Source organism: Tympanuchus pallidicinctus, unplaced genomic scaffold, assembly GCF_026119805.1.
Source record: "Tympanuchus pallidicinctus isolate F22 unplaced genomic scaffold, pur_lepc_1.0 scaffold4, whole genome shotgun sequence".
In the NCBI taxonomy this organism is placed as follows: domain Eukaryota; kingdom Metazoa; phylum Chordata; class Aves; order Galliformes; family Phasianidae; genus Tympanuchus; species Tympanuchus pallidicinctus.
The window spans coordinates 38,710,702-38,725,940 of NW_026294758.1; the positions used below are offsets into that span (position 1 = coordinate 38,710,702).

Below are 15,239 nucleotides of genomic sequence, written 5' to 3' on the forward strand. Positions count from 1 at the left end.
AAATCTTCACTTCTGAATTATAGACCTTTGTAGAATTATTTTGAAGATTTACTTGCTGTGGGGAAAAAAAAAAAAAGAAAAAAATGGGAAATCAATAATATCACAGAAATGCACTACTGTGCATTTTGTAGCAGTTCAGATTTGTGCAAATGAAGTTTTTCCTAATGCTTGGTCCAAAATCGCAACTAGTACTCTAACAAAAAATATATTTCCACTGAAGAGCAAGGAATAGTGAGGAAAGGAATAAGCACCAGACAAAGGTCTGCCATGGAAAATGAAATAAAAATAAAAATAAAAATAAAAATAAAAAAACTAAAAGCTTTGTAAGCAGTTGGGAATCAGTTGTAGAAGCGGCAGAAATATGTGTGAAAAAATTGCACTGAATTAAGTCAGTGTGTCAAACCATCAGTTTCCTGGAATCCCAGAAAAAAAATCCCTATATAGTTCTTGGAGTTTTAACACCACTATGAAGTGAACTACTAAATGCCACGTAATAACAAAATACATCATCAAAACAGTAAGAAAATTGGGATTCATTTTCCCACAGCGGAGTCCTGAGTACAGGTTTCTGTTTTGCGTACATGAGTATCTAGATTTTTCTGGGAACTGAGTAGCGTTGCATCACAGAAACTTTGGTTCTGAAAAACCGGTCAAGTTATGTCTAAATACCTTTCCTGCATCAAATGCCAACCAGCTAGACACATAAGTAAACTTCATCTTGTCATGTAAAACCTAAAGGTGGAATCATGTTAAGAACATCACACTAAGATTAAGTATTTTCACAGTCTCAGAGATTTCACAGAGGATTAATTATTGCTCCAGTTTACTTGAGATTAAGCTTCTATTTCTTAGACTCTGGAAAAGACTCTTGACAGCAGAGGAAGGCTTTGGCAAAAGATGTGTTGTGTATGCCTGCAAAGACCTAACGCATGCCTGATTTGTTGCACACAAACTCAGTTTAGAAATGCACTACACTGACTGAATGCCATTCTTTTGCACAGGAATGAAACCACTCTCTTTCCCACTTTTCCCAGGAAACAATTATTACAGCTTTTCGAAAGGCATCCAAAAGCAGTTTAACTCCACAGATGTCTTACAGATATGTCTATTAACCCTGTTACCCATCTGCGCAATTGAACAGTGCCATGGAAAGTACAAGGACATAATTTGTATGAAAAGCATTAACTTATTAACTTCGGTATTTCTCTTGGTTTTCTTTTGTCTAGGGGAGAATACGGCCTTCATGAATACACTGAAGTTAAGACTGTCACAATCAAGATTCCACAGAAGAACTCGTAATTCTTCTTGATGTGCAGAATTTAGCTTCTTCAAATGAACCTGAAAAAGCTATTTGAATTCTGAAATGCTTTATGTCCTGCATTATTCTTAACCTTTTTGCTTCCTGATTGTAAAAGAAAAGCTTGCTTACAGTAACAATATAAATAATAAAGTAGAAAATTTAATGTAATTAACTGAGAAAGGGAAAATTTAATGTTTGGAAAATGACTAACTCCTTAAGATTTATTTTTATTTTCAGTGGAAGCTCTCCATAGTGCTATGGAAATGATCCTTTCACTTATATCTTGCATGTACTATTGGAATTTATGTGGTCCTGTAAATGTTAGATGGCAAGCTGTTTTTTCTTTGTGGCCTTACCAAAAGCACTTATGAGTAACTAGCAGGTGAATACTATTTTGTGTCTTTCAAAATAATGGACTTCTTCTATATAACTTTCTACAACTGCTGAATTCTTTCATCATAGTGAGTACTACACAAATGTAATCTGGATACTATTAAAGAATGATAAAATCATACTTCAAAAGTGAAACCTACTTTTTCTTTAGTCTTCTATATTGCACTGTCTTACTACTGGGCATTACATGGGACATATTTTACATCCTTTATGATGCACTACTGTTTCAGTGATGTGTTGAGGTCATTGGAAATACATCATCTTGTCTTTATAGAGACTAAACTCCCTCATTCTTTGAGTGTCATAAGTGGAAAGATATGAACATACGGAACACTGGCCCTTTGCTGAGAGACAGCATTTGGCTCTGAAGTGATAAATGCATCAAAAATTCTTAACAGATGACAAACGGGAAATAATGAGAGAAGGGAAGATGAGAGTTTCCTTTGCTTTGCCAACTGAAGTAATCCAATGTCATCAAAATGTAACATCCAGTAATAAGATTATTTGGTCATTTTTGTAAAAATCCTGTGTCAGAGAAGTGTGTTACTGTGTGTTACGTGTGTGTGTGTGAGAGAGAGAGAGAATAAAGAGAGCAAAAAAAAAACAAAGGCTGCCATTCAACTGAGGTGAAACACCCAACATTTTTATCAGAACCAAGTATATCTTTTGGTTTATTTGATGATACACTGAAGTTGTTCCAAAGAGCTGCTAGTGTAAAGAAGTACACCTTTTGGCATCTGGTAAGTTTGAAGAATTCAGAATATCTGTGTTTGTCTACAGTACATGGGATATGATTGAGAAAGACACACAAAGGCCAGTTTACCCAAGAGGAGAAAAGCAGTTCATGGTGCATCACAAAAATGTACCTGGAATTTCAAAAATACAGTCCCATTTGCTTTACAACCACTTTGTTTCTAATGCAGAATCAAGATCAGGAGTGGATTTCTCTCTGTAATGTACTCACTGTTAATACTAGTACAATCTGTCTGTGAACAAACATACACACATGCAAAGCATAAATTTGTTTTACCAGTGAGTCCTTTCACAACTGAGAGTATTCATAACTATGCTTGCATAATTAAATACTCCAGTCTTTGCATTATGTATGCATATATGTACAGTAAATTATGATCACCCAGTCTGGGCAGGGATAAATGATGACTAAAACTCTGCAAATATTACACAGTAATCATTGAAGCCCTTTTTTTCTGGGCTTAAATTACTATCACACCACTGAAATTTACTAGGATGAAACATGAGAAAAGCAATAGTTGATCTGTACGCAAACACTGCTCATAGTGCTAGTAAAGTTCTGCTCAGCATTTCACAGAGAATGAAATTTAAAAAGAGGAGTGAACTTGTTGCACTTCCTTTTAAATATCCTGAAAGCTGACTTTTATAGTCTGTAGCAGTTACTAAAAATATAGTTTTAATTTGGATTGAAATAGTGATTTTTTTTAATATATCAGTGGATGCCTAAGCAAAAAAAAAAAAAAAAAAAAAAAAATCTATAATAAAATCCCAATTGAACTGAATGGGATGATTTCATTCATGGATAAAAATTTCTAAATTTTAACACTACTGAATGCACTCCTTAAGTTTTCCTAAAAGGTTGACAAGGGACTAGCTTTTGCATACTTATTGGTAAGTTGTCTCATTCTTGCAGTATGAAAAAACAAGTCCTAGAAATCTGAGGTCCTTTAAGTCTTGCCATGGCAGAAGCATCCCCATATTTGCAGTAATTTTTAAAGAGGAAAACTACTGAATGGCAACCATGAGATAGAAGAACTCTTAGATTGATCAGTCAAAACAATGAAACAATAAGAAATTCTCATTCTGTCTCAAGGAAGAAAATTACTGATAATCCCTGACTGCCAGATATCCATGTCTTTTAAGACACACAAGAGAAGATATGGAAAAAAGTATTTTGAGCAAGAAAGGCATCTGGCTTGGATAAGGAGTTAAAATTCCTTGATGAAGGAGGTCTTAGGAAGGAATTTGAAAGATGTGAGATCCTGGCAAACAAAAGGATTTGAGGGGAAAAGAGTAGGATATTCTGTCTGGAACACAAAAAATGAGTGCAGAAAAGTCAAGTGCAAGAAAAATAAGAAGGAAGGAATGAAACAATAGCAGAATTAGGAGTGCAAGAAAGAGTTAGAGCAAAGCTGAGGGTTACCTTGAGGTTCTGTAAGATCTCACTATAATTCTGTAAAAGTTAATGTGAAGATCTTTAACAGAATAAGAGCCCCCACTCACCCTGCTCCCACTACCACCATGTTTACTGTCTGATCATGTTTTCACTGCCTGATTCTTCTGTTCTCATCCGAGTTTTCTTGGTGTTAAAATTGCCTTTCATTTATCCTTCTACTGAAAACTCATATTTAAAAAAATCCTTATTAGGAAAGGTTCCACTTAAAGAAGCAAAGAAGAGTCTCCAAAAATTTGGGAATAATAGTTCCTTGTTAACTTTGTGGGAGGCCTCCCTGAGATTTTAGACTCTTCTCAAGGGCTGAATTATAACCTCTGCTACACTGAGAGAAAAACAGTGGCTTGACAAATATACTGCTCTGGAAACAGAAGTTAAAGATCTGGAAGCAAAACATAAACTGACTCAGTCAAATAAAATGCTCTGTAGTCTTGCAGGAAGGACATAAATCAACTGTTGCATGAAAAAAATTGGATGGGTATGAGGACCCAGTAAACATAATTGTTATCGAATGATTTGACTGTTGAAATTCTGACTTGTGAAATTTGGTCCAAGGGCAGTAACAAAGATGATTAATAAACAGTATAATAAAGTTGCCACAGCCACTTCTGCATATTGCTAGTAGACAGCAAAGAAAGATTTGAGTTAGCCAAGGTGTTTGGTAAGTAAGTATTAACCAAAATACATGAAGGTTGCCCTGGATGGGAGCAGAATAGAGTAGCAAACTCTTTCAAGAAAAAAATTATTAGTGTAAGAGGTATTGAGAATCAAATAATGGAGAAGGGAGAAGAAGGAAGAGCAAGTGGAAAAGGATAGTTCTTTGCTATTTGTTTCTGAATACATTACTTTATATACATCACATTTCTTATTGTTCTATGTGGAATATAATGCTATGACTAAGTAATGTCAGGCTTAATATGCTCCTTGTCAATTTGACATCTTCTGGTTAACTTTTCAATTAAACCACTGTAACAGAGCACCATACTCTCACTGTTACTGCAGAAAAATTCTTTAACTATAAGTACTTCTGTCATAGAATATTAAGAAATTTTGATGACATAGTATGAACCATATAGCTGACATCTAGCTTTAGCAACCTAAATGGCATGTTGATGTTATCATACCTGCCAGACAGTGCAAAATATCAACGGTTTAAGTATTAGCTCCTAGAAGATTGCTGGTGATTCCAGATGCTACACTCTTTCTGAATAAAGCTCGTTATTAGATATAGTGAATATGCTGAGGACTGAGCTGAACATGTGGTAACAGTAGAATGAGACTGGAAAAATTTGAGCAAGATTAGAGATTTATTGCCATTGGAAATTAAGAATGTCTGACAGGCAGTGAATCAAGTGAGAACAATGTTATCCATAACCACCTCTATTAAAAAAAAAAAAAAAGTCTTCAAAAGAATGTGAAAGAAGAAATGTGTTAGTGAATATTGTCTTTGGATTATAATTAGATCTAGTGTACAGATAGATAGACAAAAACTATCAGACACTGACTATGAACAGACAATTCACAGTACTAAAATGCATCCTTAGTAGAGAGAAGTTTGTAACACAAAGCATCATCGACGCTGCTTATCTGCGGTCTCGATGCTTTTTAAAACAAATAAGATCTTATGAACTCCACTGTCTCCAGAAATCCTCAGAGAAGAGAATTAACACAAGTTATCTCACATAAATCTTCACTGGTAATCCACAGAGCACTTATTTTTTGCACAATTTTTGGGCTTTCACTTAGTACCCTGGTCAAGGCTTAACTACAAGAAAAAATGGCCAGTGTTTGCATTTGGATATTAAAGGAACACAAGAAAATCAGAATCTGTCTACAGAGATTTCTTTACCAGATGATAATGATGAATAAACACTCAATACAAGTTACTCAATATTAATATACTCACTATTCAACATTCTTTACCTGTTGTTTTCTCTACGTGGGGAATTTCAAGAGTAAATATTTCTTTCTATGTATTAAGTCAAAATTGTCTAAAATAAAATTAAGTACTTATTTCTGAATGTTCTGACCAATAAACATTTTGTGTTTTGGGGTTGGGATTCAGTTTGAAAGAGAAAGAAGATACAGTCACTCGCTACTAATGCTGATGTGTTTGTAGGTATCTACAGGGGGAAGAAAAAAAAAAAAGAAAAAAAAAAAGAGTAGGAAAAGAGAAAATGTTTCACAAGACCAAGTTAAACAACTGAACAACAAAGAACTACAAAGAACTTTGGAGTGCAAAGTCTCTTCTATATGTCAGCTTCTGCTGCCTGTTCTCAGATGACTACAAATCATGAGAGCCAATAAAGTTCAAACAGCAGTAGGAGGGTAGAGAGAGAAGCACTGTGAGCTCACATACCTGAATTACATCCCTTCAGAAAAACACATATAGCTTCTTCATTAGTCTCTCACCAAAAGTGCAGAGGGAAAAGCACTTAGATTTCTCCTACTTCAACCTCCTTTTCTTAATCCAACTCTTCTTCCATGCAGCATGACTACTTTCTCTGTTAACATCACTGTAAAGGAGATGTGAAATGAAATTAGCTTTCCAAATTGAATGCCGTGAGAAATAACTTTAATAAGATTGAGAAATGCAGTACTAGAGTTATTTATGTGGATAATTTGTGTGGTGTTATACAAATGAGCAAAACAACCAGTCCTCTCTATAGACATAAAGAAACGTCAGAGTGTAATATACAGCACTTATATCTTGCATTTTGCTGATATATATAGATGGGAAACTTAGAGTATCTTATGCTTTTCTCTAGACCTCAGCAAACAATCATAAGCAAACAACTGGTGACATTAGCCATAAGGAGAGTTAATCAGAAGGAAGCATCCTAGAAATCTAAACCTTATGATCAACAAAGTAAGGTGTCCTCAGGTTGTGTGCCGCGCTCACAATATGTTCTCTCAGTTTGCATTGTGTTTCATTGTACTCCACTTCAGAGAATTCTCAATTACTTTAACAAAATGTAAAATGCCTATACATTCGTCTGTTCACTTTTTTAAAGTAGATCACAGAGTACAAGCCTCTATTTCAGGAATCGCTTTTTAGTGCTTTTTTTTACCATACGTGACATACAAACCTTCACTAAAGAAAGAGATCTTGCAAAAAACTTTAGTATATTATCTGTCACTTTTATCCACCTTTACGTCTGTACAGCCTGAATTGTTAACTCCTACTGGTTTATTTGTGGCAAGTTTTATTCACTTACATATGTAAGTTAATTGAGTTCAATTTTTTAACCTTATTTAGTCAAATTACATCTTTTTATAAGGTTTATTCATTGACACTTTTAGTACCTGTTTTACTTTGTTTCCTTCTTGTTTTCCACATAAATACATGGGAAATATCCATATAATTCAGGTAAACATCTTCTGTGAATATCACTATCCTCTGAACAGAAGAATGAGTTATTCCTTGTAGTCTGTTGCTTTACTGCCCCAGGACTGTTTGCATGACACTACTGCTTTGACTTCCAAAAGTATGTTCTATCTGTAAGGTGCATTTTGTCTCTTTAATTTTTAAGCAAATCAAATGGACAACTTCAATAATAATCTTTCTCTTGAATGCTGCATAGAATAAATTATTTTGAAGGTGAGAGTTTTAATAATGACATTCAGCCAGGGAAATGTATAACAAATCTGAGGACAGAAAAAAGAGCACACCAGTTGAGAGAATCCAGAAACAAGTTAAATATTTAAAACTGAAATTCTTATTGTATAAATAAGACATTAAATGATTAAACAGAAAATATCTGTTTACTTTTTAGTCATTGTGTTCTCTATGAGAAAGCTTGCTTCTCTGAAGTACTGATGCACAAATCTGCAAGTGTGTATGTCAGTGCATATTTGCACATAGACTACAATTACCTAGCAAATACACATCAAGATCAAATCTTGTTTGTAGTAATCAAAGAAAGGGATTTTGTGAGTAAGTAAGGTGGTAAAGATTTTATTTCCCAAAATATTTAAGGGCCTAAGAGGTGAATTTGAAGGAAGCGATGATATAAAATATATTTTATGAAAAGGAAAATATATGTTAGCAGAAAATACATGAAAGGTAATAGATTTGAGGCAGGAAAATATACTGAACTTTTTAAAGAGGTAGAAAAAAATAACCCAAATTGTGCAAAATACTGGGAAATAAATTAATTTAGAATATTATGCCCAATTCCTAAATTCTATACCTCTTCTTCATATGTTTACTTAAGGAATATAGTACCAAAATGCTAAAGACCTGCATACACAGTAATTTAAAATTCAGAATAAAAATTGCTTAGAACAAACTCAGCAAAATGGACAGATAATTCATAATTAAGTCTTAATTTAAGAGAAATGCAAGTACATAGTGCAGAAAAGACAGAGTATGATTCTTAAACTACTGTAATATTTACAGCAATCTTCTCTACTAAGCAAAGAAGAATGAAGTATTTGAGAACTTCTATAGCCTGGCTAGAGCAGTTAATTTATTGTCATTTAAATTATTTTTCAGAATCTTGTATTTTGTTCCTTTTTGTTAATTAAGGAACAGTTCTGTAGAAAAGCAGTCATTCACAGATACCCTGCTTATCAGTAGTGTGCCATCTAGCTGAGTCTTTGATGTAGGTATTAATGAGGATTTCAGGAAAGCATTGAACAATTGCTTACATATGGAATCTGACTCTATTGTTATGACATTTGTCATAACAGTTTTCACAGTAAATATATATATTTCCATTGCGACAATGCAATACAAACACTTCCTCAATAAATATATATGTATGCATATATGAAGAAAAATCAAAGTCAAAAGGATATCTGCAGAAGGATTTATGTAAGGAAAATGTTCATAGCCCTAAGGAGGTGTGGGCAAAATTTTGTTTTAACTTGCCTCACCTGCCAGAGAAGTAAGAAACGTATGATGGAACAATGATATCGTTATTCTAGAACTGTGAAGGATTGCTTTTTGTTTGTTTGTTTGTTTTTAATACAGGACTTTCTTTAATTTACTCATTTGCCTGACAGAAAATCATTATTTTTATGCCACAATATCATAGAAATTACGTGTAAAATTGAATTTAAAAAGTAAACAGTATATTTTTTTCATTAACTCTTCACTGTAATTTCTCCACAAACACAACCCTGAAATCCCAGGAGACTGGCAAAATAACATAGAAGTCATCCTAATCAGAGCTGCTGCTCTTGACTGAAAGATGCAATTCTGCATGTGAACACTTTCAGAAGGTAGCCTGAGATCTGAGTATCCCATAAGGCATAAGAACACTGAAAATGAATCTAGACATGAAAAATTAATAAAAATCAAGCACCTAGGCAACAATTACAGAATAGTCAGGAGCAATATTGCAATTAAACCTGGCACAGACTTGGGATCAGCTTCCCACAGTTACAGGGAGAAGGTCCTACAGCCACTGGGACCTGGAGTCATCCTGTCTCACACATGACATAAGGACAGTTCTATTACAATAGAAGAACTAGAGAAATGGGAAAAGTGCCATCTACTGAGCAAACTGCTATATCAGCATTTCTTGCAGAGAGGAAAACACTGGGAAGAATCTGGTACTAAATATTTGTCACTCGTCTCAATCATATCTGAGTCAAGTCTGCACATATAGCAGAGTAACTTCCTAGTGAAAAGATGCTTTCACAGAAACTTCAGATACTCCTGAGGAGGCAAGAAGAAAAAGATTTTTTTTAATTCTGAGATTCTTTCTACAATCAGTGAAAGTAGAAGTGAAATTTCTGCCTTTGTGAATACAGATCCCTAACTTGTATCTCTCCTCGAGGTGTGATATAGTCCTTGGCTGTGCTGCAGAGAGATCTCAGCTGAAGCATTTTGATTGGTCATATATTCTTTTGGGTGAACCCAAAAAAGAGAAAACAGACTACAGTGACTATTTCATGCAGCAGTCTTCTGAATTTTGGTTGGAGTATAAGTAAAGTTCACCTCGTGTGCAGGGACAGTGCCATCACTTCACATGTGAAATGGAGGATTCTACTATATTTCTTTGGCATATCATAAAACACCACAGAAAAATAGCCCCACATGAATAAAATAAATATTTGCAGCAATGGATACAGTGAAGAAAATTACTCTGACAATGCTCTTTCATATTTCACTGGAGTTGGCTTTACTTTCTTTCCCTGCTTTTGGATTGCTGGATTCCCACACTATTTCAGTTTTCTGTGATTCTTAGAAGACCAGAGAACTTATTCCACACTGTGCTGTGGTAGCTGGAATTAAGGTAATATTTGTCTTTTATAAAATCACAAAATCACAGAAATCTTTGAGTTAGAAGGAACTGTGAAGATTGACTAGTTCAGGCAATGCAGCCCACTCTCTCCCTTGGCATGTGCCCACTGCTCAGCAATAGCTGAACCATCAGTGCACTATTAATGCTGTGTCAACTGAAAGCAGGGCACAGGGAGGGCAGTGCTGGGCAGTGCTGACTGAAGTGGCAAATATTGCATGCATTTTGATACGCTGGCTAAACACAGGGCTTTGACCAGCTAAGAATACATAGTCCTGTTTTCCATTTTGAGGTAGGAATTTCAAAACAGAATCACAGAATCTTAGAAAGAGTTGAAAGAGACCTTTAAAGAATGACTAGTCCAACTCTCCTGCAATGAACAGGGACATCTATTGCTAGATCAGACTGCTCAGAGCCCAACTTTAAGTTAGAAACTAATTCTCCTTGTCCTTTCACAACAAATCCTGAACGAAAGTTTGTCCAGTTCTTTCTTATAGACCCCCTTTAGATACTGAAAGGCTATTATCAGGTCAACTCAGAGTCTTTTCTTCTCTAGACTGAATAGCCCCAGCTCCCTCAGTCTGTCCTCATAGAAGAGGTGTTCCATCCTTTGGATCTTTTTTATGATCTTGCTCTGGATGCACTCCAACAGGTCCATGTCTCTTTTGTACTGAGGACTCTACATCTGGACAGACATGGCCTCACCAATGCAGATTAGATGGGCAGAATCACCTTCCTCGACCTGCCAGTTGCACTGCTTTGGATGCAGTCGTGGATACAGTTGGCTTTCTGGTCTCTTTAGGGAACATTGCTGGCTCATGTTCATCTGCCATTCACTGGTATCCACAAGTCCTTTTCAGTAGGGCTGTGCTCAATCCTTTCGTCCCGTGGGTTGTACTGATAGTGGGAGCTGCCTGGAGCCAGACCTTGCTCTTCAGTATGTTGAACCTTGTGACATTCTCTTGAGCTCACTACTCAAGCTTGTCTAGGTCCCTCTGGGTAGCACCCTGTCTCTTGGGTTTGTCAATTGTACCCCTCAGCTTGGGGGTTCAAGATTGCCCTCCCAAAAAATCAACAGTTTGCATTTGTGCAACTATTTTCAGTTGATATAAATACATGACCTGCACATTTTCAAGTGGAATGTACAGATAAGATATTTAACTTAAAAATCTTATCATGTCCCTTTGCCAAACTTTCATAATCTCTAACTTCCCAGAGAAAAATGTCCTTAGCTTCACAATCACACCTTATTCATGTCATCACTTCTTGGCAGTAGACAAATTTTGGATAGTTATTGTCATGGCTGAAATACAGGAAGAGTAAAATTTCATCAAAAAGCCTCTGATGAACATCTTGAGACCTCATTAAGAACGACAGTCACTGCTATCAAAACTGATTTGTCAGTTTCACAAAAGCAAGGTCAAATATTCCACTAGTTTTATGTTTTCATTTCTGTCCCCTCCCCTTTTTTTTTTTTTTTCTCTCTTTAATATTTAGAGAAAAATATTTAAAATTAAAATGTTTTGTTATATATTATTACTTATATAATAATGATATTGTGCACTTTGAAAAGGTTGTTCTGGAAGTAATTCCTTCTACTTTATTGTGCTGACCCATAGCATCAGAATTAGATGATGGCACGGCAGTCGAGGTTGAACCTTCCTGCCAATACTTTGTAACACTCTGTTGCTGTGTAACAAATGGCAGCAGAGGGGCACTCTGACAAAATGGCATCTGATATGAAGTGCTCATGAAGCAAAGGTGTGATGTTGAATTCCTCCGTGCAGAAAAAGCTGCAGCCATTGACATTCACTGATGCTTTCTTAGTTGTTATTGAGATTTGCACTGTAGTGAATACAAGCATAGTGAGGTGATGGGTGGTGTGTGTCAGCAGCAATGCCAGTGGGTAAGATTGTTATGAGTGTGGCATGCATACTTTTGTTCACCGCTGGTGAAAATACAAAAGTAGTGGTGGTGACTAGGTTGAAAAATAGTGTTTTCTACTTGAGAATTTGCTCTATCAAATAGTTTTGTTATGACCTATGTAACTATTGCCATTTCCATGGGAATATATAGCAGGCATTACTTTTGGAGTGACCTACATATATGCAGAGCAGGAGGCCACAATAACATTTCCATGGAGCCTTCTCTCCTCCAAGCTTAACAACCCCAACTGACTTAATTTTTCTTTATACATAGGGTGCTCCAGTCATCAGATCATTTCCTAGTGCAAAGATAAACGTTGTGTATGGGAAATATTATTTGTCAATGCATTTTTTTGTGGTTAAGTGAAATACAAAGTAAGGATTAGATATGTCACTACTCTGCATGAAACATAGCTGCACTTCTGCCTTGCTAGGTACTGGAAGTAAAACATTTCCTCTCACATTTTGTGTTTGAAGAGGGAAGGATACTGGAGAACAGAAATGTATTCCTGACTCCTGTTCACTCGTGATATAGGAAAGGAGTAGATACCTGCAACAGATTTCTCAGCCTGAGAGCTGTGTTTGACTTGCATTCACTGGGAACTTGTGTGAAGCTCAATGTTGTCATGACAGAATATTTTGGCCTGTGAACGTATAGTTCAGAGTCTATGATTCAATAGTGTTTTTTTAAAACCAGAAATTGATAAAATTATTTGAAAGCAATAATACAAACAGTATCTGCAAATACTGGATTTTTTTACCTATTTTGGATTGCCAATTAAATTATTTGTTTCAGTTTCTTTCAAACAAACTCCAGCACAGAAAAGATTATGCTATTGGTATTAGTCCAAATATTTCACCAGCAAATTTCTGGCCTTCCTGCAAATTTACTATTGACCTGAAACTCCACCAGCATCCTTATTTCTGTCAGCTCCTACAGGTACAAATGGTAGGCAAATCTTTTCCTAAGACAGGAGCTCACATGGATGTAGAGCAATATGTTATACTGTTCTGACCTCTGCTGGAGAAAGATCAAGTTACATAAGATTTTGTTTCATTTTGTTTATAGGCAACTGTAAATTAAAAGGCAAGTCAAAGGATCCTACAGAAAGTTTTATAAGGAGAACAAATGTCTACATACTCCCACATCTAAGATGTCTGCCTTAATAGGATTCAAATATCCCAGTATGCTTTGCAGTGTCTCTCCTGTGGGAGTTGTACAAATCGCTCAGAAGGGAATAGAGAGGCAAATACAACAGATAGTAATAAAATTGCCTTTTTTTTTTTTTTTTTTTTTTTAATAAGTTAACATTAACTTCAATTCTGCAATTGTGAAAGTTAGTAAAAAATGCTAAGACATCTTTCTGCAGTTATTGAAAGTATTTAATAAATTCATACCTATGGGATAGATTATGATTTATGCAGTCACACACTGTAGCAACAGAGAGAATAGTACAGAAACTAAACTTCAAGTGAGTCCACAGCTAGCAAGAAGGAACAGGAAAGAGCAAGATTTCAGGAGAGGGTTGACAGTAAGACAAGGAATCATTCCATGTTACATATTCATTAAGTTCAGATAATAAAATGTGACAATAAAAATGTAACATACTTATCTCTCTCTGGAAGTTCCCTGTCTTTCTTGAAGTAGGGAACCCAGAACTGGACTCAGTATTCCAGGTTTGGCCTGACCAGGGCAGAGTGGTCCCTTGACCTGCTGGCCATGCTCTCTTCAATGCACTCCAGCATATCATTGTCCTTCTTGGCCACAAGGCACATTGTTGGCTCATGGCCTACCTGTTGCCCACCAGGACACCCAGGTGTCTCTCTGCAGAGCTCCTTTCCAGCAGGTCAAACCCTAACCTGTAGTGATGTGAGGTTATCCCTTTCCAGAAGTAGAACTCCACAACTGATCTTGTTGAATCTTCTTTCTCTCACTCAGCTTTTCAGCCTGTCCAGTTCTTACTGAATGCAGCACCATCCTCTGGTGTGTCAGCCACTTCTCCCAGCTTTGTATAATCAGCAAACAGGCTGTGTGTGCATTCTATCCTTCATCCAAATCATCGATGAGGATGCTGAACAAGATTGGACCCAGTGTCAACCTCTGGGGAATACCGCTAGTTACAGGCCTCTAAACAGGCTCTGCACCAATGATCATAATCCTCTGAGCTCAGCCAGTCAGAATTCTCAGTCCAACTCACAGTCTGTTTATCTGTCACACACTGTCTAATTTTACCTATGAGGATGTTATAGTAGACAGTGTCAAAAGGCTTGCTGAGATTAGACAACAACTTATTAACCAGCCAGGTCTTTATCTGCTGAATAGCCAACTCACATCTCTTCAATTTAGAGATGAGAATGTGATGTGAGACCGTAACAAAAGTTTTGAAGATTTCAATTTTCTAAGCCATCACAGAACTCTATAAGATTGTTAAAAGGAAGCCAGGGTGGTGGGGAAGGAATTTTATCTTTTATATTGTCTTTTGATTACAGTAACCCTATTCAAGCATTCATTTTCTCTGAAAACTGTGATTTATGAGCCCAGAGTATCTCACTTCCTAAATGCTCCATCACTTTCCCGTGTGTATGGAAGAGAATAGTTGCTTTCCACTGTGCAGCAGATGTCCCTTGGGGACAGTATACAGTAAGTACTAAGGAGTACTTAGAAGGCAAAATTATTGAGAGCACAGCTTACGATCTGAGGATATCTATCCACATGAGATTAATCCAGCACATGAGAGCAGCAGCAGCCCAGACAAAGCTGTCAGTCTCCTTTGTTGTTTTAGCCTGGACTGAGGCTTATTTTGACAAAAGCACACTTCTTATTTAAAAACAAAACAAAAAAAAAACCAAAACACTTCTTTGCGTAGTTTTAATCTAGTTACAGCTGAAGCTTAAGATCATTTAAGAAGCTGTATAGTTTTTTTTGTACTAGCTGTCTGCAAGGAAAAACAAGACTTACTAGGCATTTTAAAAATTTTCCTGAAAGTTTTAAATATGATTCCTTTAAACAAATGTAGCATGCAGATTTTCTAAACACATCATTTACTGACTGTATCTGAATTCAGACTCTGTAGAACATTTGTTCAGTGATTTGTTTTTTAAAGAAACCAGAAATTAGTGTTTTTCACAAAAAGAGAACACCAAAAATATATTTGCTTCAT

The 15,239-nt window shown here is 36.0% G+C and overlaps 1 protein-coding gene across 1 annotated transcript in view; it reads left to right on the forward strand.

The window, feature by feature from the left end:
• ALDH1A1 (aldehyde dehydrogenase 1 family member A1) overlaps positions 1-1,814 on the forward strand; it is a 31,503-nt gene extending 29,689 nt beyond the window's left edge. The window contains exon 13 of the mRNA XM_052701306.1: positions 1,227-1,814. Coding sequence (XP_052557266.1) covers positions 1,227-1,299 — 73 coding nt within the window. The 3' untranslated portion in view covers positions 1,300-1,814. The remainder of the gene's footprint in view (positions 1-1,226) is intronic.
• The last annotated feature ends 13,425 nt before the right edge of the window (positions 1,815-15,239 follow it).